The sequence below is a fragment of the Hypanus sabinus genome, chromosome 6, assembly GCF_030144855.1.
Source record: "Hypanus sabinus isolate sHypSab1 chromosome 6, sHypSab1.hap1, whole genome shotgun sequence".
NCBI lineage: Eukaryota > Metazoa > Chordata > Chondrichthyes > Myliobatiformes > Dasyatidae > Hypanus > Hypanus sabinus.
This window is the reverse complement of record NC_082711.1, coordinates 107,944,566-107,972,398: the sequence shown is the minus strand read 5'-3', so window position 1 is coordinate 107,972,398 and position 27,833 is coordinate 107,944,566. Positions and strand designations below refer to the sequence as shown.

At 41.3% G+C, this 27,833-nt stretch overlaps 1 protein-coding gene across 1 annotated transcript in view; it reads right to left on the bottom strand.

Moving 5' to 3' along the window:
• Window positions 1-1,029: 1,029 nt before the first annotated feature.
• The window catches only part of LOC132395183 (AP-4 complex subunit beta-1-like), a 232,452-nt gene continuing 205,648 nt past the window's right edge, over window positions 1,030-27,833 (bottom strand). Inside the window, exons 3-4 of the mRNA XM_059971477.1 lie at window positions 2,014-2,161; window positions 1,030-1,597 (exon numbers count right to left, since the gene is read on the bottom strand). Coding sequence (XP_059827460.1) covers window positions 1,030-1,597; window positions 2,014-2,161 — 716 coding nt within the window. The remainder of the gene's footprint in view (window positions 1,598-2,013; window positions 2,162-27,833) is intronic.

The following is a 27,833-nucleotide window of genomic DNA, read 5'->3' as shown; positions in this document are numbered from 1 at the left end:
CTTGTTATTAGACTGCACACCTATTTCACGTACCAATACCAACAAGCAACTCACTGATGGGGTAGACCTGCAGTACTTTTAAGTTCTTAATATTCAAGGTGTTACAACCAGGCAAAAATACATTTAAGAGACAATAACACCTTTATTTGGCCGTTAGAAACTGCAGCCTCTTACAGGAACTTTAATTGCATAAGGCTATAAATGAATAAAGCATCAGAAAGCAAATCAAAAGTAGAAGCTGGACATTTAAAATAAAAGCAGAAAGTGCAAGAAGCAGGGGTCCCAGTCTGGGTCCACAGACCTTCAGTTAACAGCAGGAACTCCTGCGCTGGATAGAAAAATTTTGATGAAATGTTTCCAACTTGAAGCATCAACTACTTTGCTCTCCAGATGCCGCCTAATGCTGAGAATACTTGGTTTTCTCTAATATAAAGCATTTTCTTGTATACAATACAATTTGGATACCTCTTTAATCAAATAAATGAGAGTGAACTTCACAATTTACTAAATTGACTGGTGTACAAGGACCGGAAGGACAACATCCTGTGGGTAACCTGATGAGAAGAGTACAAACTGCTCAACAGCGCCACTGGCTGGACTCTTGCAGTATAGACCGAAATTAGTAACTAGGTGACCACAGAAAATGGAAGTTTGTGAACATAAGACTTCTCGGCATTTGACAAAACCTTGAGCAAAACAAGAGCACAGATATCATACGAGTTCACTGGGTGCAATGAAACACTGCTTGTGATCCAGTCCCACAAATAATGGGTGTGCTTTCAGCAGAGTTATCTGTATTCCCTATCCATATGAAGTTTCTGAGAAGAATTTATGGCCAGCGCATCTGCTAAAGGAGGGGGTGAACCGGCCTCTCCTGGAATTAGTGAGGAAACCCAACTTTCTCCACCATGTCTACTGTAGAGTAGTAGGATCATATCCCCTAAAAGATGTAGCATTGCCAGAGATTAATATTATTTTTGCCATCTCTGTATAAATTAGTCATAATTAGAATACTTAATAGGCAAATATCTAATTGGGTCTGAAGGATAGCAGAGCTAACTTGAAATATGTGAACATGCAAAATAGTCTAATTTTTTCACCTATATTTAAAATGGCCATCTGGGCCAGTTCTACAGAAACATTAGTGCAGTACTTCTGAAACTCTTCAAGTATCTGCAGGACATTCTCATCATTTACCAGATCCCGCAACATCTCCACCTTCTGATATTTGATGTAATTTGGTTCGGAGTATGTGCAGTAGAATTTCTTGTAGTGACCACTGAAGTGCCCGGGTAAGCTGCAGAGGATCTCCCGTGCATGACACAGGCCGAGGAAACACAGCTCGTGGCACTCAGAGGTGTAAATAGTCAACAATGGCCCTTTGATCCTTTCTTGAACATCTGTCTGTACATTGGGAAAGTCTTCAGCAAGGAGGAGGAAAAGATTGGTGGTTGCCGTGACAACATTGGGCTGGCTGCTCTTTAGAAAGCCATCGAGCACGTTCAGAATAGCAAACACTTCATCTTCATTTATGGCCTGATAGCGAACTAGGAATGTCAGCACTTCACTCTGACCCCAATGATCCAAGTTTTTCATTCTAAAGAAAAAAAGAAGAGTGGCTTATAAGGTACTGAAATAGTTATTTGGCCATAGAAGCATCACATGATGATAATCTGGATCATAAACTCTTGCCTAGATTACACAGCCAGCCAGGATGGTTGCACCGGATGAACGTTTCAAAACATGAAAGCTGCGAAGCTTTGCTATACATCGACATCCTAATGTTTCAGTATCATTGCCGAGGCATGAAGAATGAGGATTGACAATAACCTGCCCTTCAAGATAGTGAGGAGTTCAAGTCAGTTTAACTTCATCCCCAAGAGTCATTTGTAAAATGCCCGTGAAGTAATTCTGAAAACTATTTTATTAACATAATTTTGACAAAGATGAAAACTATAGCAGAACTTTTAAAGGAAGAACATATTAAAAGCATGTCAATTGCACAGAACCGACCTGTTTAAAAGGTGATGTGCTATTGGTTTGTTGATGACCACACCTCCTTCACGTTTCAAGATTTCTTCCAATGCTCTCAAGCAGTTCACCATGACAATGGGGTCAGAGTCTCGCAACATTGCATACAGTTCATTTACCATTGCCCCATCTGCAGGAAGGGGATCAGAAAGGAATAAAGATACGGCCATTACGAAACAACCCCAGACCCCACCTCTTCGAACAGTAATTAGTACAGTGAGGAGAAAAGTACGGATAACCTCCCACCTCCCACAACCTATTAAATGCTCACAATGGTGTGTACTTCAAATAGCCTCTGACAACCAAGTCCAGCTCCTGCTTTTTAAGTGTGATTTGGCCACAATGCCTGGCAGAACCATTTCTACTGACAGAAGGGGCAGAGGTGGGTTACTGGCACCTTAAGACCAGTCACCGGGCAGACAGTGAAAAGTAGTTTCCACTTTACCAGGAAGGGGCACTCTTTCATTACTAATGAATAACAAGCCTGAATGTTAATTTAATGGGAGAGAACACAAAAAAATGACCAGCATTTGAAAGCAAAAATATTGTTCATGCATAATGTGTCAAATTAAGGAAAGGTCAATATGGACGATGAAGCAGAAATTAACCTCACAAAACTGAATCAAATTGTGTGAAGTGTTCACAGAAACCATTTGTTGGAGTACATGATCTATACATACAATTACAGACTGATTTCTGTACATGTAATGAAGCAACCCTGACTAAAGAGAACTTAAAACTAACCATCATCATACTGTGCCATGTCATATGACATGGGTGATCATGGTCTTCCCATAACCATGATTATTCTTAGCAAATACTTCTACAGAAGTGATTTGTCATTGCCTTCTTCTGGGCGGTGTCTTTACAAGACAGGAAACCCCAACCATTATCAATCTGTATGAACAGTATTTAAGACAAGCTTTTCACTTTGTCTGGATGCATAGCAGTCAGTGGTGAGTGGGGTGCCGAAGGTGTCGGTGCTGGGCCCGCAGCAGTTTACTATTTACATAGGTGATTTGGAAGAAGGGATTGAGTGTAGCCTAGCAACATTTGCTGATGACGCTAAACTGAGTTGAAAAGCAAATTGTACAGAGGTTGTGGAGAGTCTGCAGAGGGATATAGATTGGTTAAATGGGTGGGCAAAGGTTTAGCAAATGGAATACACTATTGGTAAATGCGAGATCATCCATGTGGGAGGAATAACAGAAGAGCAGATTATTATTTAAATGGTGAAAGGTTGCAGCATGCTGCTGTGCAGAGGGACTTGGGAGTGCTTGTGCATGAATCGCAAAAAGTTGGCTTGCAGGTGAAACAGGTTATTAAGAAGGCAAACGGAATGTTGGCCTTCATTGCCAGAGGGATTGAATTCAAGAGCAGGGAGGTTATGCTGCAACTATACAGGGTACTGGTGAGGCCGCACGGAGTACTGCAGTTCTGGTCTCCATACTTGAGGAGGGATATACTGGCTTCGGAAGCAGTTCAGAGGAGGTTCACTGGGTTGATTCCAGAGATGAAGGGGTTAACTTATGAGGAGAGATTGAGTCGCCTGGGACTATACTGTCTGAAAACCAGAAGAATGAGAGGGGATCTTATAGAAACATACAAAGTTTTGAAAGAGATAGATAAGATAGAAGTAGGAAAGTCGTTTCCATTGGTAGGTGAGACCAGAACTAGGGGACATTAACTAAAGATTCAGGGGAGAAGATTTAGGACAGAGATGGTGAGAAATTGTTTTTCACAGAGAGTGGTGAATCTGCAGCATTCTCTGCCCAGGGAAGCAGTTGGGGCTTCTTCACTAAATATATTTAAGAGACAGTTAGATTTTTACATAGTAGGGAAATTAACGGTTATGGAGAAAAGGCAGGTAGATGGAGCTGAGTTTGTGGACAGAACAGCCATGATCTTTTTGAATGGTGGGGCAGGCTCGATGGGCAGGATGGCCTACTCCTGCTCCTGTATCTTATGTTCTTATGTGACAATATTAAATCAATACTTTCTTTGCACAAGTTAATAAAACTACCTGACATTCTGCAGTGGAAACAACTGAAAAGAAAAAAAATATCTATAGATGTTATTTGTTGTCAGTTCCGGAAGACACAGGCTCCACATTACAAGTTTGAAAATAAGAGCCCCTGGAAGTGATTACAATCTACCAAGGATTGGTCAGAGGAAATTTCAAAGTGGACTGATAATATTTTCAATACAGGAAGGAGGTATAGGAGCCTCAGGACTCACACCACAAGGTTCAGGAACAGTTATTACCCTTCAACCATCAGGCTCTTGAACCAGAGGGGATAACTTCTCTTGCCCCATTATTGAACTGTTGCCACAAACTATGAACTGATTTTCAAGGACACTTCGCCTCATGGTGTTGATATTTATAGCTAATTTCTTCTGTATTTGAACAATGTCTTTTGCACACTGGTTGAATGCCAAGTCAATGTGGGCTTTCATTGATTCTCTTGTGGTTACTATTCTATTATGGATTTATTCAGTATGCCTGTAAAAGAATGAAACTCATGATTGTACATGGTGACATACACATACTCTGATAATAAATTTACTTTGAACACATCAATATATGCACATTATGATCACAATGAAAGACACTTACTATTAGTGACAGTTCCAGCTAAATTGTCTCCAATAGAGGAGGTCGCGTGGAGGTCGGCCAGTGAGAACAGCAGGAATGGTTTAATAGTGAGCAGAGTTGAAAAGGTGATGGTTATTTTTTTCAGCGGTTTGAACGGAGGACAACTGCACAAGCACGTGGAGGTCGCACAGTGGGAACAGCGGGAAGAGTTTAAAAGCGAGCAGAGTTGAAAAGGTGGCGGTTATTTCTTCAGCGGTTTGAACGGAGCATGATTGCGCAAACGTGTGGAGGTCGGACAGTGAGAGCAGTGGGATGAGTTTTAAAAGAATACAGCTCAGAGTAGTGGGAGACAGAGTAGGAAGGCTTTGACTTAATGGGGCTTCAGAGATAAAGGGTCGAGGCGAGATAGATTATCTGTTTAGAATACAGACAGAAAGTACATGTATGAGGCCAATTTTCTGTGATCAGTGTCAGATGTGGGAGGTCCTGGTGACTCACAGCCTCCCGGACAGCCACACCTGCACCAGATACAGGGCTGCAGCTCCTTAGGGGCCACATTAGGGAACTGGAAATGCCGCTCGATGACCTTCGTCTGGTCAGGGAGAGTGAGGAGATGATAGAGAGGAGCTATAGGCAGGTAGTCACTCTGGGGCCTAGAGAGACAGACAAGTGGGTAACAGTCAGGAGAGGGTAGGGCAAGGGTCAGATCCTAGATTACCCCTGTGGCTGTCCCCCGTAACAATAATTACTCCAGTTTGAGTACTGTTGGAGGGGATGGCCTACCTGGGGTAAACAGCAATGGTCGTGCCATGGCACAGAGCCTGGCCCTGTGGCTCAGAGGGTAGGCAAAGGAAGAGGATGGCAGCAGTGATAGGGGACTCAATAGTTAGGGGGGTCAGGCAGGCGATTCTGTGGACACAGGAAAGAAGCACAGATAGTAGTTTGCCTCCGAGGTGCCAGGGTCCGGGATGTTTCTGTCCACGATATCTTGAAGTGGAAAGCAGAACAGCCAGAGGTCGTGGTACATATTGATAACAATGACATAAGTAGGAAAAGGGAGGAGGTCCTGAAAACAGACTACAGGGTGTTAGGAAGGAAGTTGAGAAGCAGGACCTCAAAGGTAATAATCTTGGGATTACTGCCTGTGCCACGTGACAGTGAGTATAGGAATAGAGTGAGGTGGAAGATAAATGTGTGGCTGAGGGATTGGAGCAAGGGGCCAGGATTCAAATTTCTGGATCACTGGGACATCTTTTTGGGCAGGTGTGAATTGTACAAAAAGGACTGGTTGCACTTAAATCCCAAGGGGACCAATATCCTGCCGGAGAAGTTTGCTAAGACTATTGGGAAGATTTTAAACTAGAATTGCTGTGGGGTGGGAGCCAAACTGAAGTGACGGAAGAAAGGGAGGTTGACTCACAAATACAGAGAACTTGGAGACATTGCAAAAGGTAGAAGGTAGGCAGATGATATAGAAGGGACACTCTGAGACTGATGGCTTGAGATGTGTCTATTTTAATGCGAGGAGTATTATGAACAAAGCGGATGAGCTTAGTGCATGGATCAGTACTTGGAGCTATGATGTTGTGGCCATTACAGAGACCTGGATGGTGCCGGGGTAGGAATGGCTACTCTGAGTGCCAGGTTTTAGATGTCTCAGGGAAGAAGGCAAAAGAGGTGGGGACATGACACTGTTGATCAGAGATAGTGTCACGGCTGCAGAAAAAGGGGTAAGTCATGGAGGGGTTGTCTACGGAATCTCTGTGGGTAAAGGTTAGAATTAGGAAGGGGTCAATAACTCTACTGGGTGTTTTTTTATAGTAACAGGGGCATTGAGGTGCAGGTAGGGAGACAGATTCTGGAAAGGAGTAATAACAACAGGGTTGTTGTGGTGGGAGGTTTTAATTTCCCAAATATTGATTGGCATCTTCCTAGAGTGAGGGGTTTAGATGGGGTGGAGTTTGTTAAGTGTGTTTAGGATGGTTTCTTGACACAATATGCAGATAAGCCAACAAGAGGAGAGGCTGTACTTTATCTGGTATTGGGAAATGAACCTGGTCAGGTGTCAGGTCTCTCAATGGGAGAGCATTTTGGAGATAGTGATCACAATTCTATCTCCTTTACCATCGCATTGGAGAGGGATAGGAACAGACAGATTAGGGAAATGTTTAATTGGAATAAGGGGAAATATGAGGCTATCAGGCAGGAACTTGGAAGCATAAATTGGAAACAGATGTTCTCAGGGAAACGTACAAAAGAAATGTGACAAATGTTCAGGGGATATTTACATGGTGTTCTGCATAAGTGCATTCCAATGAGACAGGTAAAGGATGGTAGGGTATAGGAACCGTGGCGCACAAGGACTGATGTAAATCTAGTGAAGAGCTTACGAAGGGTTCAAAAAACTAGGTAATGATGGCGATCTAGAAGATTATGAGGCTAGCAGGAAAGAGCTTAAGAATGAAATTAGGAGAGCTAGAAGGGGCCACGAGAAGACCTTGGCCGACAGGATTAAGGAAAAACCTAAGGGATTCTATGAGGGGTGATTGGTAAGTTCATTGCCCAAGGTAGAAGGAGTCAATTTTACCTAGCACATTTATTTTTCAACATAGTCCCCTCCTACATTTACACACTTAGTGGAGCATACTAAATGTATGAAAGTGTCCAGAGCAGAGGTGATTGATAAGTTTATGGCCTAAGGTAGAAGGAGTTGAGTTATTAATTACAAACTTTCTGCATAATCACTCGAAGAGTTGAACTGGATGTGCATGTAACAAGAGCTGTACAACTCATCTCCTTCTACCTTAGACCACAAACTTATCAATCACTCATCTGTGGACACTTTCTGGAGATTGAAGATCCGTATGCTCCACGACCGCTGGACTAAGTGTGCAAATGTAAGAGGGGACTATGTTGAAAAATAAATGTGCTAGGTAAAATTGACTCCTTCTACCTTAGGCCGTGAATATATCAATCACCCCTTGTACTTTGATAATAACTTTACTTTGAATAGGAGACTGCTACGGTGGGTGGAATTAGCAAAAATTTTCCCAGCTCCTCTTCGCTTTGATGACGAACAGGTCTTTTATTGTCGGTAGCTGACAGCCAATGATCTACAGTTACTTGGCTGTTGAAGATGTGCACAATTAAAAATTAACATTAACCTAATGAACTCACATGCTCTCCCTCTTAGCCCCCTTACCCTGCCAAAATAACTAGGGGAAGCAGGCTCTGATCTGGCTGCTTGCTGTGCACGGTGAGCACGTGTCCAATGCTCCTTACGTATTGGAGGAGTTTGTGGACAATGTGAAAATGGAGATCTCTGCAGCCGTGACGCTGGAGTTGCTGACAGCCATGGTGCACCTGTTTGTGTCCCGGGCAGCTGAATGTCAAGACATCTTGTGCAGACTACTGCATCATGTTATTGGTATGGATCACACTGATGGAAGGGTTGTTCTAGAGTTTGTGGAGCAAGTGGGGTGAAACTTTGCTGACTCCTGCACAGGATCTTGTGAACGCTTGATGTCAGTGACTGTTCTTCACATTTCTTGTGTGGGTTGAGGGGTGAGTATAGTCAGTTTTGTAAAATGATTGAGAGAATTATTTGTGAGTACACAGGATTCATATGAGAGGCAATTATTCAGACCTCATCACTTAATTGGATATTTTTTCAGAAGGCCTTGTGCTTTGTATGGTTAGTTCACAATGGGAGACTTACTCAGTGTAAGAGTAGGTTTAGCTGACAAATGATGGCATCCACAGATGGTGGGAAATCCATGCCATCATAGTCCACCCACACATATCAGACTTTTAAATACGTATGTTCTGTCTGTATACCTTGGGTCAGCTCTTTTGGCACAAGCCACTGGTCACATGTGAGGGCTAATAAGTTTATGATTAACCAGATCACTAACCAATATTCTTTTTGATTATTGGCAGAAGAAGAACTCGATATGGTTGTGTGTGATCGTGGGTTATTGTACTATCGGTTACTTCAGCAAGGTGTTGCAGAGGTCAAGAAAATAGTTTGTGGACCAAGATCAGATCCATCCTTGGGTGTAATCAGTGGCCAAGCCAATGAGCCAATCAATGCCTGGGCAAAACACTTCAACACATTGATATCAATCTATAGTCAGGAACACTGGAATTGTATAATGGCACAGAAGACAAAGTCGTTTGGAAATCTACAGGAGCCAGAAATAACCTATGAAAAAGGTAAACATTGTTGCTTCAATCCCAGTAATACTACTGTTTGATGATCTTACCATGCCCTTACTATGACATGGATCATGTGTGTGAGTATTCATTCTACTGTCTCTTTCAGAGATTGATCATCAGCGACTAGCTACATCCGCAAGTGCATTGATGATGTTACTCTGTCCAAGACCATCACTACACGCGCTAACCAGAAGCTATGGATGACTGTGGAGGTGTGTGCACTGCTGAGGACCTGTGACTCTGCCTTCAGAGCAGGTGACAAGGCAGCCCTAACAACAGCAGGGCTCAAACTGTCCCGGGCCATCATAGGGGCAAAGTGTGCACACAGCCAGCAAATCCACACCCAGTTCCAGGACAGCAACGACAAGCGGTGCATGTGGAAGGGCACTCAGAACATCACCAACTACAGGACAACATCACCTGACTGTGCGGGTGATGCCTCTCTCCCAGATGCACTGAATAACTTCTATGCCCATTTTGAGGCAAAAAATGATGTGGCAGCGAGGAAGTCCACCCCTCCTACAAATGACCAGGTGCTGTGTTTCACCTGTGGCCGATGTGAGAAGAAATCTGTGCAGGGTCAACCCACGGAAGGCTGTTGGACCAGACAACATTCCTGGTAGAGTGTTCAGAGGATGTGCAGACCTGCTAGCAGATGTTCTCACTGACATCTTCAACATCTCCCTGAGCAGCACCACCATTCCAACGTGCTTCAAGGCCGCCACCACCGTCCCCATGCCGAAGAAGTCTTCAGTGTCCGGCCTAAATGACTACTATCCCATTGCACTCACATCCATCTTCATGAAGTGTTTCAAGAGGCTCGTCATGAGGCATATCAAGACCCTGCTGCCCCCCTCACTGGACACCCTGCAGTTTGCATACCATCCCAACCGCTCAACAGACGACACCATTGCCATCACCGTCCACCTGGACAAAAAAGACATGTACGTTCAGATGCTGTTCATAGACTTCAGTTCAGCATTCAACAGAATCATCCCTCAGAAACTGAATGGAAAGCTGAGCCGACTGGGCCTGAACACCTCCCTCTGCAACTGGATCTAAAACTTCCTGACTGGGAGACCTCAGTCAGTCCAGATCGGGAGCAGCATCTGTAACATCTGGAAAGAAAAGGAGGTGGTGTAGCATTGCTGGTTATAGAGATTAACGCAATAGAAAGGAAGGACAATATGGGAATCAATATGGGTAGAGCTGCATAACACTAAGAGGCAGAAAACGCTGGTGGGAGTTGTGTACAGGCCACCTAACAGTAGTAGTGAGCTTGGGGATGGCATTAAACAGGAAATTAGAAATGTGTGCAATAAAGGAACAGTAGTTGTAATGGGTGACTTCAATCTACATATAGATTGGGTGAAAAATTGGTAAGGGTGCTGAGGAAGAGGAAGAGAATGTATGCGGGATGGTTTTCTGAACCAACATGTCCAGGAACCAACTAGAGAGCAGGCCATTCTAGATTGGGTATTGAGCAATGAGGAAAGGTTAGTTAGCAATCTTGTCGTGCGAGGCCCCTTGGGTAAGAGTGACCATAATATGGTGGAATTCTTCATTAAGCTGGAGAGTGACATAGTTAATTCAGAAACAAAGGTTCTGAACTTGAAGAAGAGTAACTTTGAAGGTACGAGATGTGAATTAGCTAAGACAGACTGGCAAAAGATACTTAAACGGATTACGGTGGATATGCAATGGCAAGCATTTAAAGATCACATAGATGAACTACAACATTTGTTCATCCCAGTTTGGCAAAAGAATAAACCAGGGAAGGTAGTGCACCCGTGGCTGACAAGGGAAATTAGCGATAGTATCAAGCCCAAAGAAGAAACATATAAATTAGCCAGAAAAAGCAGCACACCTGAGGAATGGGAGAAATTCAGAGTTCAGTAGAGGAGGGCAAAGGGCTTAATTAGGAAAGGGAAAAAAGATTATGAGAGAAAGCAGGGAACATAAAAACTGACTGTAAAAGCTTTTATGGATATGTGAAAAGAAAAAGATTGGTCAAGACAAATGTAGGTCCCTTACAGTCAGAAAAAGGTGAATTGATCATAGGGAACAAGGACATGGCAGACCAATTGAATAACGACTTTGGTTCTGTCTTCACTAAAGAGGACATAAATAATCTTCCGGAAATATTAGGGGACCAAAGGTCGAGTGAGATGGAGGAACTGAGGGAGATACATGTTAGTAGGGAAGTGTTGTTAGGTAAATTGATGGGATTAAAGGCAGATTAAACCCCAGGGCCAAATGGTCTGCATCCCAGAGTGCTTAAGAAAGTAGCCCAAGAAATAGTGAATGCATTAGTGATAATTTTTCAAAATTCCTTATATTCTGGATAAGTTCCTGAGTATTGGAGGGTGGCTAATGTAACCCCACTTTTTAAAAAAGGAGGGAGAGAGAAACCACGGAATTATAGACTGGTTAGTCTGACATCGGTGGTGGGGAAAATGCTAGAGTCGGTTATCAAAAATGTGATAACAGCACATTTGGAAAGAGGAGAAACCATCGGACAAAGTCAGCATGGATTTGTGAAAGGAAAATCATGTCTGACGAATCTTATAGAATTTTTTGAAGATGTAACTAGTAGAGTGGATAGGGGAGAGCCAGTGGATATGGTATATTTAGATTTTCAAAAGGCTTTTGACAAGGTCCCACATAGGAGATTAGTGTGCAGACATAAAGCACACGGTATTGTGGTATGGTATTGATGTGGATAGAGAATTGGTTGGCAGACAGGAAGCAAAGAGTGGGAGTAAACGTGACCTTTTCAGAATGGCAGGCAGTGACTAGTGGGGTACCACAAGGCTCAGTGCTAGGACCCCAGTTGTTTACAATATATATTAATGATTTAGACGAGGGAATTAAATGCAGCATCTCCAAGTTTGCGGATGACATGAAGCTGGGCAGCAGTGTTAGCTATGAGGAGGATGCTAAGAGGATGCATGGTGACTTGGCTACGTTAGGTGAGTGGGCAAATTCATAGCAGATGGAATTTAATGTGGATAAATGTGAGGTTATCCACTTTGGTTGCAAGAACAGGTAAACAGATTATTATCTGAATGGTGGCCAATTAGGAAAAGGGGAGGTGCAACGAGACCTAGGTATCATTGTACACCAGTCACTGAAGGTGGGCATGCAGGAACAGCAGGCGGTGAAAAAGGCAAATGGTATGTTGGCATTCATAGCAAAAGGATTTGAGTACAGGTGCAGGGAGGTTCTACTGCAGTTGTACAAGGCCTTGGTGAGACCGCACCTAGAGTATTGTGTGCAGTTTTGGTCCCCTAATCTGTGGAAAGTCATTCTTGCCATAGAACGAGTACAAAGAAGGTTCACCAGATTGATTCCTGGGATGGCAGGACTGACATATGAAGAAAGACTGGATTGACTAGGCTTATACTCACTGGAATTTAGAAGATTGAGGGGGGATCTTATTGAAACGTATAAATTTCTAAAGGGATTGGACAGGCTCGATGCAGGAGGATTGCTTCTAATGTTGGGGAAGTTCAGAATGAGGGGTCACAGTTTAAGGATAAAGGGGAAGCCTTTTAGGACTGAGATGGGGAAAAACTTCTTCACACAGAGAGTGGTGAATCTGTGGAATTCTCTGCCACAGGAAACAGTTGAGGCTGGTTCATTGGCTATATTTAAGAGGAAGTTAGATATGGCCCTTGTGGCTAAAGGGATCAGGGGGTATGGAGAGAAAGCAGGTACAGGGTTCAGAGTTGAATGATCAGCCATGAGCATATTGAATGGCAGTGCAGACAAAGGGCCGAATGGCCTACTCCTGCACCTATTTTCTATGTTTCTATGTAACACCATCACACTGAGCACAGGGCCCCCCCAGGGCTGTGTGCTCAGTCCACTGCTGTTCACTCTGCTGACCCACCACTGTGCTGCAACACACAGCTCGAACCACCTTATCAAGTTCGCCGATGACATGACCGTGGTGGGTCTCATCAACAAGAACGACGAGTCAGTTTACAGAGAGGAGGTACAGCGGCTAATGGACTGGTGCAGAGCCAACAACCTGTCTCTTAATGTGAACAAAACAAAAGAGATGGTTGTTGACTTCAGGAGGGCACAAAACAAACACTGAACATCAACGGCTCCTCGGTAGAGACCAAATTTCTTGGTGTTCATTTGGTGGAGAATCTCACCTGGTCCCTCAACACCAGCTCCATAGTAAAGAACCCCAGCAGTGTCCCTACTTTCTGTGAAGGCTCAGGAAAGTCCATCTCCCAGCCCCCATCCTCATCACATTCTACATGGATTGTATTGAGAGCATGCTGAGCAGCTCCATCTCTGCCTGATTTGGGGAAATTCGCATCTCGGTTTACAAGACCCTGCAGCGGATAGTGAGGTTAGTTGAGAAGATCATTGGTGTCTCTCTTCACGGACATTTACACTACAAGCTGCATCCGCAAAGCAAACAGCATTATGAAGGACCACACGCACCCCTCATACAAACTCTTCCCCCTCCTGCCATTGGAGAACAGCCACCGCATCATTTGTGTTCTCATGACCAGACTATGTAACAGTTTCTTCCCCTGAGCTATCAGACTCAATACCCAGAGCCTGGACTGAAATCTTATTGCCCTGTTGTCCTGTTTATTATTTATTGCAATGCCTGCACTGTTTTGTGCACTTTATGCAGTCCTGGGTAGGTCTGCAGTCTAGTGTAGTTGTTTTTTTTCTTTTCTCTGTGTTGTTTTTTTTTATGTAGTTCAATCCAGTTTTTGTACTGTGTCATGTAACACCATTGTCCTGAAAAATGTTGTCTCATTACTATGCACAGTTATGGTCGAAATGACAATAAAAGTGACTTGACTTGACTTGACTTGACTTAATGCTGATAACATCACTGGTGGCAGCACCAGGGCCCATTGTGATTCCACATTTTGAAGCTACCTCCTACAAAGGTTTTGGTTTTCCAGTCTTCATCTCTTGGGCAATGCTTTTAGATATCCAGTGTAATCTGTTTCAAGCACTCCAGTCCTGTAAGATATTTTTCAGGAGGGATTATCCACTGGCCTGTGGCGTACTGGCATCAGCACCGGACTCTGAGGCAGATGCTTTTGATTTTGAATCTGGTCGGGTCCTAACCTGGGCAGCAGCAGTATCTGCGTGGAACAAAAACCCTGGCAATCTACTTCTGTATCTTGCCTCAAGATCCACTGGAGAACTATACTATCCATAAGGTCACCATGAGTCAATGATGACTCATCAACAACAACAAATATCTTTTTAAAATATCTATTAAAGATACTTTGAAGATATCATAAATATCTTCAAACACTGGAAAGTTTAGAACAGATTACACTGGATAAATAGACTGCATTACCTGAGAGATTTAAGACAGGAAGACAACTGAATATCTTTTTTCATCTATTACTATCACCAAAATGAAGCAATTTTAGTTTTATTGACTTTCTTGCAACTCGTGAAGTTTAAAGAGCTTAGCACTGATTTCACTGTTGTAATAAATAAACCAGTATGTGGATTTTGTATGGTCAAATATCTAATTGTTTTGGACAACAAAGAATTTGCTTCCTGAATACTTCTGGGTGTATCTGATGGATTTTGGGCTGCTGATCTTGAAACTTTCCTATTGGCATCATTTGGTTTGAAATCACCTACATTTGTTATTTCAATTCATAATTCCAGTCAATTAAAATGTTGCCACAATGTAAGCTGAGAAGTTTTCTATCTTGCCAGGCATGCCTGGGCAGGATGGGTTGTAGAAATGCGTTAAAAGCATCACATACAGACTGCTCTATGGATTGTGTTTACATATACATTGACGTAGGTTGTGTAAATGTTATTGTTCCAGATTTGACAGCCTGTTCTCTGTCTAGTGATTTCAATTGGGATTTCACATTGAGGAAGGGAGTGAATTTGCATATCAATTATACAATGCTAATTGTTGAAAAGCCATGTGCATAGATACGGTGGCAGCTGGCTGCAACGCTCCTCCTGTTGTACTCTGTGCTGACAAATGCTGTGGAGCTTCATGCATAATGAGTCTTTATTTTAAAGTACTGAGGTCTCATGGATCTTTTGACATTTTGGCAAGGGCTACCTTCAGGAAAGAAGTGCATCTCTATCCAGTGATATGCTCAATGTTAACTTACAAATTCTGTTTATTTTTCTGTAAAGACTCAAACCCAGAACACAGTGAAGAGTTGGTCGTGGATGCTGAATCTGTCTGCTTGGAAAGCAGTGCCGAGCTTTCACCTGAGCAGTTTGAGGAGTACTGGACATGCCTGGAAGATGCTAAAGTTGTGACTGTGGACTGGCAGGAGGAACCATGCCCTTGTAATCCTCCACCATGTCCACAATGGCCCCTTGGATGGAAACTTCCAAATTATTCCATGTGCTATTTCTGCTACTCTATCTGGGACTTATTATATTTGTTAAGCATTATAAAATATTTCTTGACAATGGTTCACTAATGACCTTGTCAGTATGAACCTTGTCCTTTTCTAATATAATGAAATTATTTTTCTCGGCTGCTGTTTATAAACTTTAATTAGTTTGAGACTAAGTCCCACATTTAGGTTGTCAGACCCAGCCCTCTCCATTCTTTCCTGGCAACTCCAACACTACTGCTGTTTGGTTGTCTTGCTCTTTTGCACAGTCACACCTGGACATGGCATATCCCAGAGTTACCCAACCTTTCTCATGCCATGGACCAATTCCACTAAGAAAGTTGTCAATGAACACCAGGTTGGGAATCACTGTACTTTTCAGTAAATCACCAACACGAGGAAATCTGCAGATGCTGCGAATTCAAGCAACACACACAAAATGCTGGTAGAACACAGCATTACAAAGTTAGAGCATTCCTATAAAACCTTTCTTAAGGTGAAATGGTGTAAAGCGAAGAACTATTAATTTATATGGGAAAAATTTTCGTAAGAGTGAAAATCCTCTTTGCAATGCGAAAACAAGTTACTTATGTAGGTCTTTTGTAAATACGAAGTGGTGTAAAGCAAACATTCTTAAAGCGGGGAACACCTGTATAGGGAGAAGCACATTTGATGTTCTGGGCCGAGACCCTTCGTCAGAACTAACTGAAAGAAAAGTTAGTAAGAGATTTGAAAGTAGGTGAGGGAGGGAGAACTCCGAAATGATAGGAGAAGACAGGAGGGGGTGGGGTGAAGCTGGAAAGGTGATTGGCAAAAGGGATACAGAGCTGGAGAAGGGAAAGGGTCATGGGATGAGAGGCCTAGGGGGCAAGAAAGGGGAGGGGACCACCAGAGGAAAATGGAGAACAGGCAAAGAGTGATGGACAGAGAGAAAAAAGGGGAGGGGGGAATAAATAAACAAACAAACAAATAAATAAATAAATCGGAGATGGGGGAGAAAGGGGAGGAGGGACATTAACAGAAGTTAGAGAAATCAATGTTCATGCCATCAGGTTGGAGGCTACCCAGATGGAATATAAGGTGTTGTTCCTCCAACCTGAATGTGGCTTCATCTTGACAGTAGAGGAGGCTGTGGATAGACATATCAGAATGGGAGTGGGGTGTGGAATTAAAATGTGTGGCCAATGGGAGATCCTGCTTTCTCTGGCGGACAGAGCGTAGGTGTTCAGTAAAAAGGTCTGCATCGGGTCTCACCAATATATAAAAGGCTGCACCGGGATCACTGGGTGCAGTAACATGGTGAATGTACATAACACTTACACAAGCAGGTAGGTTGTGTAAATGTTATCATTCCAGATTTGACAGCCTGTTCTCTGTGTAGTGATTTCAATTGGGATTGCACCTTGAGGATGAAAATGGATTTGCATATCAATTATACAATGCCAATTGTTGAAGAGCCGAGTGTATTGCTGGCAGCAATGCTCTTCCTGTTGTACTCTAGACTGACAAATGCGTAGAGGTTCATGAATAATAAATCTTTATTTTAAGGTACTGAGGTCTTATGGATCTTTTGACATTTTGGCAAGGGCTCCCTTCAGGAAAGAAGTGCATTTCTAACCAGTGATATGTTCAATGTTAAGTTACTAATTCTATTTATCTTTCTGTAAAGACTCAAACCCAGAACACAGTGAAGAGTTGGTCATGGATGCTAAATCTGTCTGCTTGGAAAGCAGTGCCCAGCTTTCACCAGAGCAGTTTGAGGAGTACTGGATGTGCCTGGAAGATGCTAAAGTTCTGACTGTGGACTGGCAGAAGGAGCCATGCCCTGATACCATCCAGGCTGCCTTTCAGATTGTTCATATTCACTCTATTGCAATCAGCCGAGCAGGAGCACAGCCCTGGAAAGCCTACCTGTTTGCCCGAAACGAGACTGGATCTGTGCTTTTAACAGAACTGTTAATTGACATGAGCAGAACAAGTTTACAAATTACTGTTAAACAGTAGAATTGTAGTGAAGGGCTACTCAGCAGCTTCATTGCTGTTATTAGATCGGTGTTGCAGACCCTGGGCAAATCTGAAAATGTTGAAGATGTTTCACTAGCAACACAAGAGCAACACTCCTCGCTGAGATCAAAGTCTTTTTGTTATCCCATTGCTGTCACAAACTACATTGGTGGATAAAAATAAATTGTTTCTATCAGCTGATATAACTGGATCCTGTTCAGATAGACTGCTCTGTTTAATGTTGTCATGAAAATGTGGAATTTCCAAAAGTTTTACATTTCCTCAGTACTACACGGGAGTTCTGTGATTTTCAGGGAACTTGAACCACTCAGCATTTTCACTCAGAGCCAAGGCAGCTGCCTGCAAGATGACCTAACATTAGGGTTTACATGGCACATTCAGATATAGATATGATTTGGTTCCTTGGATAGTTTTGTAGCTGAATGGGTGAACTCAGGGAATGAGTGCTATCCAGGTTTCACCTTGTGATGTCCTTAAATACTATTAAACTCATTCCTCACAGGCTGATGGTTAGTTTTTCACAGTATCTCATAAATATCTCATAATGATGTAGCTCTGTAAGACTCTGGATAGGCCACACTTGCAGTACTGTGTCCAAGAGAAAAGGAGAAGGTGAGTGTCAGAGAAACAGTGGGAAGGGCAGAGGGTGTGGAGACAAACATGAGGGAGGGAGCAGAGATGTGGAGGGTAAAGAGGCTGGAGAGGGATGGGAGAAAGATGTGGGGAGGGAGAAGGTTAAAAGAGGGAACGGTGAGTGAGTTGGGGCAGAGATGGAGAGGACTGGGAGAGTGGGCAGAGGTGGAGAGGGAGGGTGTGGGAGAGGGTGCAGATACAGTGGGGCAGGGTTAGATGGAGAGGTGGCAGACAGTGAGGGGTAGTGGTAGGGAAAGACGGGGGAGAACAGTATTGAAAGGAGTGGGAGGAGAGACAGCAAGTGAGTGGGATTGGGAGGAGAGGGGAGAGACAGGGAGGCCGATGAGTACTAGAGGGGGGCGAGCCAGGGAGAGGGGTAAGACGGATGTGGTTGAGGGAGAGAAGATGGCTATAGGGACGAGGGGAGAGAGCAAGTTAATAAGAAATGAGAGGTCAATGGAGGGAGTGAGGGTATTGAGAGAAAGGTGTAGCAGGAAAGCGGGATGGAGATGGAGAGGATGGGTGAGAGGAAGAGAGGGGGGAAGAAAGGATGAGAGGGGTAAAGGAATTGGGAAGGAAAGGGATTGAGGTGGAGGGGAGAGTGAAAGTGAAGGGAGAGACAGAAAAGATGAAAGGGAATAAATGGATAAATGGAGAGTGGGTGAGAAGGGGAGAGATGAAAAGGGGTGAGATGGAAGGAAAGAAAAGGAGAGAAGTGAGAAAGAGGGAGCAAAAATGGAGGTGGAGGGAGAAGGGGGACTCAGAGAGAGAAGGAGATTAAGACAGGGATCCAAACTGGAAGGGGAAGGGAAAGAGTGAGGTGGTTGAGGAAGAGAGAAGGAGTAGAGGGACTGGGGAAAGGGGAATGGGGATAGAAAAGGGAGATGGGGACTGAGAGAGGAGCGAGAGGGTGATGAGATAGAGAGAAGGGGGAGAGAGATGGAATGAAGGGGAGAATGGAAATGGGGAAGAGAGAGAGAGCATGGTGGGCTTGAGAGTGATGCAGGGAAAGTCAGGGAGGGTGAGAGCATGATTGGGACAGAGAAGACTGAGGGATAGGTGAGAAAGAGGGAGGTGAGAGGAAGAGGGTGGATTGAGCTGGGGGCACGGTTGAAGCTGCTGGGAAAAGGGCGAGAATGGAATTCTTCCTGATTGAGACTGAGGATCAACTATTCCTGAAGATTTGTGGGGTTACCCTGCACCAACCATTCCATGCTGACCAGCAAGTACATCATTCCATTTACCAACACTCATTCCATCAGCCGTCCCTTGCTTATGTAAGAGTTTATCTGTTATGTGAACTGCTAAGGCTAATACAATGTATTCTTTGTAATGGTAACAGCTGAGGTAATGGGTTCTCTGTAGCAGCATGTTTGGGTTATAAGTAGAGACAACGGGACTTTGGAATTCAGTTGCTAATCAATGGGCAAGATGTTACTCTTTCATCTTTGTGTGAGAGCTATTGGGTCCGTGGGCTCTGGGGAGAATGTGCGAGGGGAAAGAAGAGAAAAGACACGACTTGAGCAGTCGGTGGCCTGACCAACCCGCCGGGCTCCGGTGGGAGTCGGGGGTCGACTTCGATCAAAGGAGGAATCAACGAAGGAAACCCGTGGGCTCCAATGAATTGCGCATGAACTGTTAAATAACTTCCTGGCACCTTTTATTTTTTTACTTTGTTCTCTACTAGTCTCATAGTTAAAGTAAGAGTTATAAAATCTTACTTGTTTAACTGCGTATTGTGTACTGTTTGTTCTTTCAGGGTACTGATTTGACATAGAGGACACTTCACATAACATCACTTGAGAGAACCATTGTGACAGAGTGGGAGACGACATATCCTTCCACTTCAACAGAATGGCACTCCTAGGTATCAATGTAACAAATGCAATGACATGTTGGTCAGACAAAGAAATACCACTGATATTTTGAGGTATTATTCCAAAGAGCACAGTTAATTTGTTAGGCTGTAAATTAATTTTAAGTGCTTTAGAAATTGTAGAAAAAATTAACTGATTTCCAAAACTGATCCAGTATAGAACAAGACCAAAACATGTGTGTCAGGGTAGCTGTCTCAGTTTTACATCTATCACAACAACTATCAACATTAGGAAAAATTTTAGACAATCTTTCCTTCAGCAAATAGTAGCAATGTACAACTTTAAATTGAATCGACAAATCGAGGAGGAGTTAACCAACTTCAAGATCAGTATCCAGTCCTCCGTTGTAAAAGTCAAATTCAGTTCCTTTTCCCAATCTTGTTTAATCTTAAAGAACGGGTGCTTATCCCATTATAATAATTAATTATAGATTCTTCCTATGGAACCCTTCATCAAAGGGTTCATACTCATAATAGAATCTAACAGGTCTGCATCCAATATGCATGGAAAATTACTTAAATATTTTTGTAAGAAATGTCTAACTTGAAGGTATTGTAAAAAGTGTGAATATGAAAGAGAGTATTTATCAACTAATTGTACAAAAGACATCAGTTTATCTTCTTTAAGTAGATCCAAAAAAGAAGTAAAACCTTTATTTTTCCAAAATAAAAGAAATTTTTTGTAAGTGACATTTACCAATTCTTGGTCTTTTATCATTCCAAATAAAATACGAGATAATAGAATCAATTCAATCAAAAAACTTGTTTGTCAAAAAACAGGAATATTCTGAAATAAATATAAAAATTTTGGTAAAATCATCATTTTGACTATATGGATGCGGCTAGCAAGTAAAAATGTAAGTGGGTTCCATCTGCTAAATAAATACTTCATAGAATCTACTAAGGGAACAAAATTAGCTTTATAAAGATCATTATATTTTTAGTGATTGTAACACCTAGATATCTAAAGGAATCCATAACTTTGAAAGGAGTATTATCATATATATAAAAGCAGATTCATTTAAAGGAAACAGTTCACTTTTATTAAAATTAATTTTATATCCTGAAAAAGCTCCAAACTCATTAAATAATTTTAGTAAGGCAGGGATAGATTCTTCAGGATTAGATATATAAACCAGTAAACCATCAGCATAAAGAGAATCTTATGAATGGTCACATTCACAAGAAAATCATAAGTATCTTTATCTTCACGAAGAGAAATAGCAAGGGGTTCTAATATTGTTAAGTAACAAAGGACTTAATGGACAACCTTGTCTTGTCCCCCGTGAAAGCTCAGAAAAAGGGGATCTACAGATATTAGTCATTACAGTAGCAACAGGAGTTTGCTGCATTTGAAAAGGAATAACGACCCTTTCTAAATCCTGTTTGAGCTCTAAAAATAATTTTCCCAAAAATTTTCCAACCAATTGGCCATGATCTTTGAGAGGATCTTAGCATCAACTTTCAATAATGAAATAGGTCTATATGAGGCACAATCAGTAGGATATTTATCCTTTTTAAGAATTAAAGAAATAGAGGACTCATAAAAAGTAGAAGGTAAACCACCTTTCTCAGAAGAGTCCATAAACATTTCCAACATATACGGAGAAAGCAATTTCCCAATTTTTTATAGAATTCTACAGGATAGCCATCAAGTCTAGGGGCCTTACCAGATTGCATTGAATAAATAGCTTTATGAATTTCGGCTTCAGTAATTTGGACATCAAGAGTTTTTTGATCCTCAACAGAATTTTGAGGAAAACAATCTTTCATAAAAAAGCATTCATTTTAGAAGAATCCACTTGAAGTTGAGATTTATAAAATTCAGTATAAAAATCTTGAAAAATCTTATTTATTTCTTCATATTCCCAAGCCAGGGTGCTATCTTTCCTATGGATTTTCAAAATTTGCCTTTTAGTTCTGGCCGTTTTTAATTGAGATGCAAGCAGTTTGTTACTTTTATCTCCAAACATATAAAATTGACTTTTTAGCTTAAGCAAGCAGCCTTCAATAGGATGAGTTAATAATAAATTATATTGTGATTGAAGTTCCACTCTTTGTTTAAATAAGTCAGTATTAGAGGAAATCGCATAAATATTATCTAAAACTTTAATTTGTTTTGAAATCTTATCTAATTCTACTTTAGTCTGTATTTTAAGCTTAGCTGAATAATAAATGATCTGACCACGTAAAAATGCTTTAAATGTATCCCATATCATTAATTTAGATATACCCCCTATATTATTAAAAAGAAAAAGATCTTTTATCTGGGTTTCAATAAAGCTAACAAATTCAGAATTTTGCAATAATGTTTGAGATAGGTGCCAAGGTGGGCGGGCAAGGATGGCATAATCAAATTTGAGAAATAAACTCAAAGGCGCATGATCAGATATAGCAATAACATCATATTCGCAATTCTTAACACCAGGCAAGAGGTGAGGGTTGACTATAATATAATTGATCCTCGAATGTTTTCTATAAACATGTGAAATAAAGAATATTCTCTATCATCAGGTTGTAAATATCTCCATAGTTCAATCAATCCAAAATTGGTCAAAAAGGAATTAATAAGTGAGGCGTAGTGATTTGGAAGTTGCTGATTGGTTAATCAAGGAATTTAACCAATCAAGGAATTTAAGCAACAGTTAAAATCCCCACCCATTGTCAACATATATTTATTTAAATCAGGCAACAGAGCAAATACATCTTTTAAAAAATAAGGATAATCTAAATTAGGACCATACAAATAGACCAAAACAACTTTTCTATTACAAATTACTTCTTCAACAATTAAAATTCTACCATTAAAATCTAACTTAATATCCTCTTGAAGGAACAAAATATTGGGATCAATAATGTTACGTACCCGTGGGTATCTCGTACTTGTCACGTGACAGTGGTGTTGAAGTTATACTGGACCTAAGGTGGTGGTCCTGTGATGGTGGAGTGACGTCATTTTCCCGCCAGTAGAGATTATGTCACAGGTTTTTTTTATTTTACAGGGTATGAAAGGAGGACCCCTCCCTGTGAGGAGGGGCAGTTCGTGGCTGCATTTGCCATTTTGACTCCATGCCACTGCGTGGTCCAATATTATGACACAGTTTGGTTGAAAGATGAAGTTTTATTTAATGCCTCAAGTTTAAAAGGTCATTGCCGGCAGTTTCTTTATAATACTGCCAGTTAAAAATCAGTGGAGAGTGAAGATTGGAGTTCGGGAGCTAAAAGATCGAGGAAAGTCGATTTGGACGGTGAAACAGGTTCGACCATGTTTGATCCTCATTCGGAAGGAATTCGTTGGCTGCCCCCGTGTTAGTCCCTGCGAAATATAGTAGAAAGGATTGGGTACAGTTTTGTAAAGGAAAGGTCAGTGCCTTTAAGCCATTTCATTTTCATCTTCGTAAATTCTCCGGGAAAAGTATAGTTCAACTGGGAACCACAACAACACGACATGAAAAAGAATTTCAATTGCCTAAAAAGTCTCTCCTTTAATGGATTGTAAGCATTTTGAACTTATGCAGTACTACTTTGAAGAACTGTTTTTGCAGCATCGCTTTAAGAACTGTTTAAGCTACCGCACAGCAGCTGATTTCTGGTTACATTAGTGGTTTGTTTACTTTTGGGGGTTTGTTTTTCAGTGTTTAATAAATGTTATATTTGTTATTTAAAAAAACCTGCCTCACTTACATATTTATGTTACGGATTCAACAACCTCCTTTTATACCCTGTAAAAAAAACCTGTCACATGACCTCTACTGGCGGGGAAATGACGTCACTCCACCATCACAAGACCACTACCTAAAGTCCAGTATAGCTTCAACACCACTGTCACGTGACAAGTACAGGATACCCACCGGTACGTAACAATAAAAATAGACACGCCTGTAGTTTTACTTTGAGAAGTGAAGTGAGATTGCAAACTATTCCATGATCCAAAAAATCTATCTTGATCTCCTGCCTGATATGCGTCTCTTGGGTAAGAATTATATCAGGATGGAATCGATTAATGATTTTAAAAGTCTTTTTTTCATTTGATAAGATGATTCCAGCCATGTACATTCCAACTTATAGCACTAATCTGTTTAAGTACGAAACTGTAATTTTATTCTATTTTACACATGTGCAGAGCACATACCAATAAGGAATGATCAAGAATGGCAGCGATGAAGAATACAACTACATAAAACACACGCATGCTCCGGAACCACACAATGGAAAGAACCCTAACTCTAAATCTAACCACAACCCCTCCCCCCATAGCTCAGAAGAAAGCAAGCACCTTATGATTGAAAAACGAAGCCAAAGACTGCTCTATCTGTCCAAAAAAAAAATTAAAGTTCTCTACCCCACCCCCTAGTTAAAAAAAAATAAAATCCACTGACCTTTTAAGAGAAACGACAAAGTCTCAACAAAGGAAAGTGTTTACGTTCCAGCATCTACAAACTATCCCATGTTTATATTTAATCTTTTTTAAACAAAGAGAAAACCAAAAAATTATTATCTCTTAAAAAGAAAAGCCAGTGCCATCTTAAATTTAACATTAGATCCCCTAAAAAAAGCTTTAAATTCAGTTCTAAGATGCTATAAGACGCTGTTACTAAAAAAACATTCTAATATATTGAAAAGAAATTTTAAAAAGCAGTTATTAAGATCTAAAATAATTACCTAGAGAAACCAAGCATAGTATTTAACAACAAATCAACACAACTTTTTAAAAAGCTAAAAAAAGCAAGAAGAAACATTAATAGCATATTTAACCCAACTAAATGTTCAACAATACCAACTAATAATATTATATTGTGGCGACCCACTTTCTGCGCTGGTGACCGGCTCACAAAATGGTGCACGTGTCGGCAGAGAGGCCAGCCCCATAATGGATCTGTGCCTTCTTCTTCACCAGCAAGGGGAGAAAGCCCATGCGCGGGAAAAGTCTTTTGTACTGCACCTCTGACCTCTGGTGGGAATCGGACTGCGTAAAAGCCAGTGCTGCGGAGTTTGAATAAACTTATCTCGAGCGCAACTTACCTACGATATAAATAATTGAAACCTCCGTTATGTGTGTCTGTATATATGTATATATAAAATAGTCCCATTAGTACAAAAAACTATCATTTAGTTAATTTAAAAAGAAACAAAAAAAACTTCAAACCGGATATTAGGTTAAAGGAATAAGTCCTCTTATCTTCTTTTTCTCAGTCGAAAGTCCGAATAATCATTTAAACAGTCATACTTGAACCATGAATTTTCTTTCCAAAACAAACCGATGATGTGCAATAATCCTGTAGTCTTCATAAATCAGCCTTCATAAATCTTCTTTCGGAAATGCTAATGCAGATAACCAAACAATCTTCCAGATAGTTCAATCGGCAGTTACAGGAGGTATAGTTTGAACAAAAGCCAATGCAACTTTATGATCAAAATATGTACGAGGAGGAGAATCAGGAGGAAAAACTTAAATTCTTGTTGGGTAACGCAATGAAACATATGCCTGTTTCATTACCAGAGCAAATTCTGATCTTTGCTCCATTACCTCCTTTGGATAATCTTCATAGAAACGGAGCTCAGATTTCTCAAATCTGAAAACACTCTGCTTTCTTGCCTGTTGCATTATTTGATCTTTAAAATTTTAAAGTGATGAAAACAGACCAAAACAGACCGCAGTTTATCTTGATGTCTCAAAGTAAACAATCTGTGTGCTCTTTCTATTGTAGGCGGCTGCGATAGTATAGTAGGAAATAGGTATAAGAAAGCTTACCAAAGTAAATAGTTAAGTGTCCATTTTTGCTTCCTTCCTGCAGCCCAACAATTCGTATATACCTTTGTTGAGACCTAGTTTCCAGGTCTATAATCTTATTTCAATATCTTTCTAAACAAGTTATAGTTTCAAGGAATATTTGCTTAGCTATCTCCAATTTTTCTTCATGTGTAATGACTTAAGTTTCCAGATCTTTAAGTTTTCCTAGAAATGACATCATTTCATTACTGTTCTTTTAATGAATCTTTAATTGAATTCAGTGTCCGAACCATATCTTCAGCCCAAGACAGCATTTAATCAGATATTTCCTTTTGCATCTTTCCTTTCTATTGCCTTTATCACTAGGTTCAGACAAATTCTTCCCAATTCTGAGACATATTGTTCCCCTTCAAGAATGTGTAACTAAAAATTTAAATTCGAAGTTTAAACTAAGGGGAAGGAAAAAAAAGCTAGGAACAACACAGAAACTGCTGTTACTCCATTCACAGACAGGCACATTCTCCCCCCCCCCCATACTATTATGATTGCTATGTATTTGTCATTGAAAATTTAATCAAAAGATTGAAAAAGAAAGGTTTGTTCCTTATCCATCCTGCTTTTGTGGAAGTGTGGATGTCAAACTTCTCATTCCAGGGATTCTCCTGTGCACCGGGATGATGGAATCCCATTTTTGTTTTAAAATAAGCACATTTACCATGTAGCTCTGGGGGAAATGAGTAGAGTAATTGGAAATGATAATTAGAAATAAATAGAATCGAGGTACTGATCAACATTGAATGATAAATAAGATAAAATCTGCAGATGCTGGAAAATCCAAGCAGCACACAAAATGCTGGAGGAACTCAGCAGGCCAGGCAGCATCTATGGAAAAGAGTACAGTAGATGTTTCAGGCCGAGACCTTTCAGCAGGACTGGAGATAAAAAGATGAGGAGTCAGAGTAAGATGGTGTGGGTATGGGAGAAAGAAACACAAGGTGAAAAGTGAAACTGGGCGGGGTTAAGTAAAGAGCTGGGATGTTGATCGGTGAAAGAGATAAAGGGCTGGAGAATGGGGACCTCATAGGAGAGGAAAGAGGAAAGAAGGAAGAAAGCAAAGGGGAAAGAGCAGCAGAGGGATCTGATGGGCAGGTAAAGAGATAAGGTGAGATAGGGAATAGGGAAGGAGAGTGGTGGGGGGCATTGCCAGAAATTTGAAAAATCAATGTTCATGCCATCAGGTTGGAGGTTACTCAGACAGATAAATTAGGTGTTGCTTCTCCAACCCGAGTGTGGCCTCATCTCGACAGTAGAGGATGCCATGGACTGACTTGTCGGAATAGGAAGTGGAATTAAAATGAGTGGAAACTGGGAGATCCTGCTTTTTCTGGTGAATGCAGGTGTTCGGCAAAGTTGTCTGCCACTCTACGATGGATCTCACCAATATACAAGATGTCACACCAGGAGCACTGAATATGTTAGCTGACCCATAAAATACTCACAGATAAAGTATCACCTCACCTGGAAGGACTGTTTGGGGCACTGAAGGTGAGGGAGAAAATGTAGGTGCAGGTATAGCACTTGTTCCACTTGCAAGGGTAAGTGCCAGGAGAGAGATCAGTGGGGAGAGATGAATGGACAAGACATTCACGTCAGGAACAATCCCTGCGGAAATCAGTAAGTATTCTTGCCCTTTTCAATCGTTACAGCTATTTAAAAATATTTTGTCTTTAATCCGTTCAATTAAAGGTCTATGAATACTGCTGTTGCATTTTTAATGGATCTGTAGTCCATGATGATCAGTGCAGATTTGATGGTCTGATTCTGTGCTGCATCCCTTTGACCTTCCCCTGTCTCGCCACATTTTTATTCTGACATCCTCCATCTTCCTTCTCAGTCCTGAAGAGCGGTCTCTGCTCGAAACCTTGCAGAGATGCTGTCTGACCTCCTGAGTTCCTTCAGCACTTTGTGTGTGTAGTTTTGCATTTCCAGCACCAGCAGAATCTGTTTTGTTTATGTCTTGCTCTCTCAGTTCTCTAATGCAACACTGGCAGCAAATCAGTCTTGAATTGTTTACGACTCGTATTTTTATAACAATGGTGGATGACGATGATTTCCGTTTCATGTAGTTATCAGCTCTAGCGATCAATCCCAATTTTCCTAAATTTCAACTGTAGCCACATTAGAGAAGTCTCTCTTGTATCAAGGTGGCATGGTTTTTTTCTCTCCCACAGTCATTTTGTACATTGAATGATGTCAAATTAGATTATGTGTAGAACTTTTGTGACCATGCGTTCATTCATAGTTATTTCAATCTCAGAATGACAGATATCTCAGAATGGAATTTGT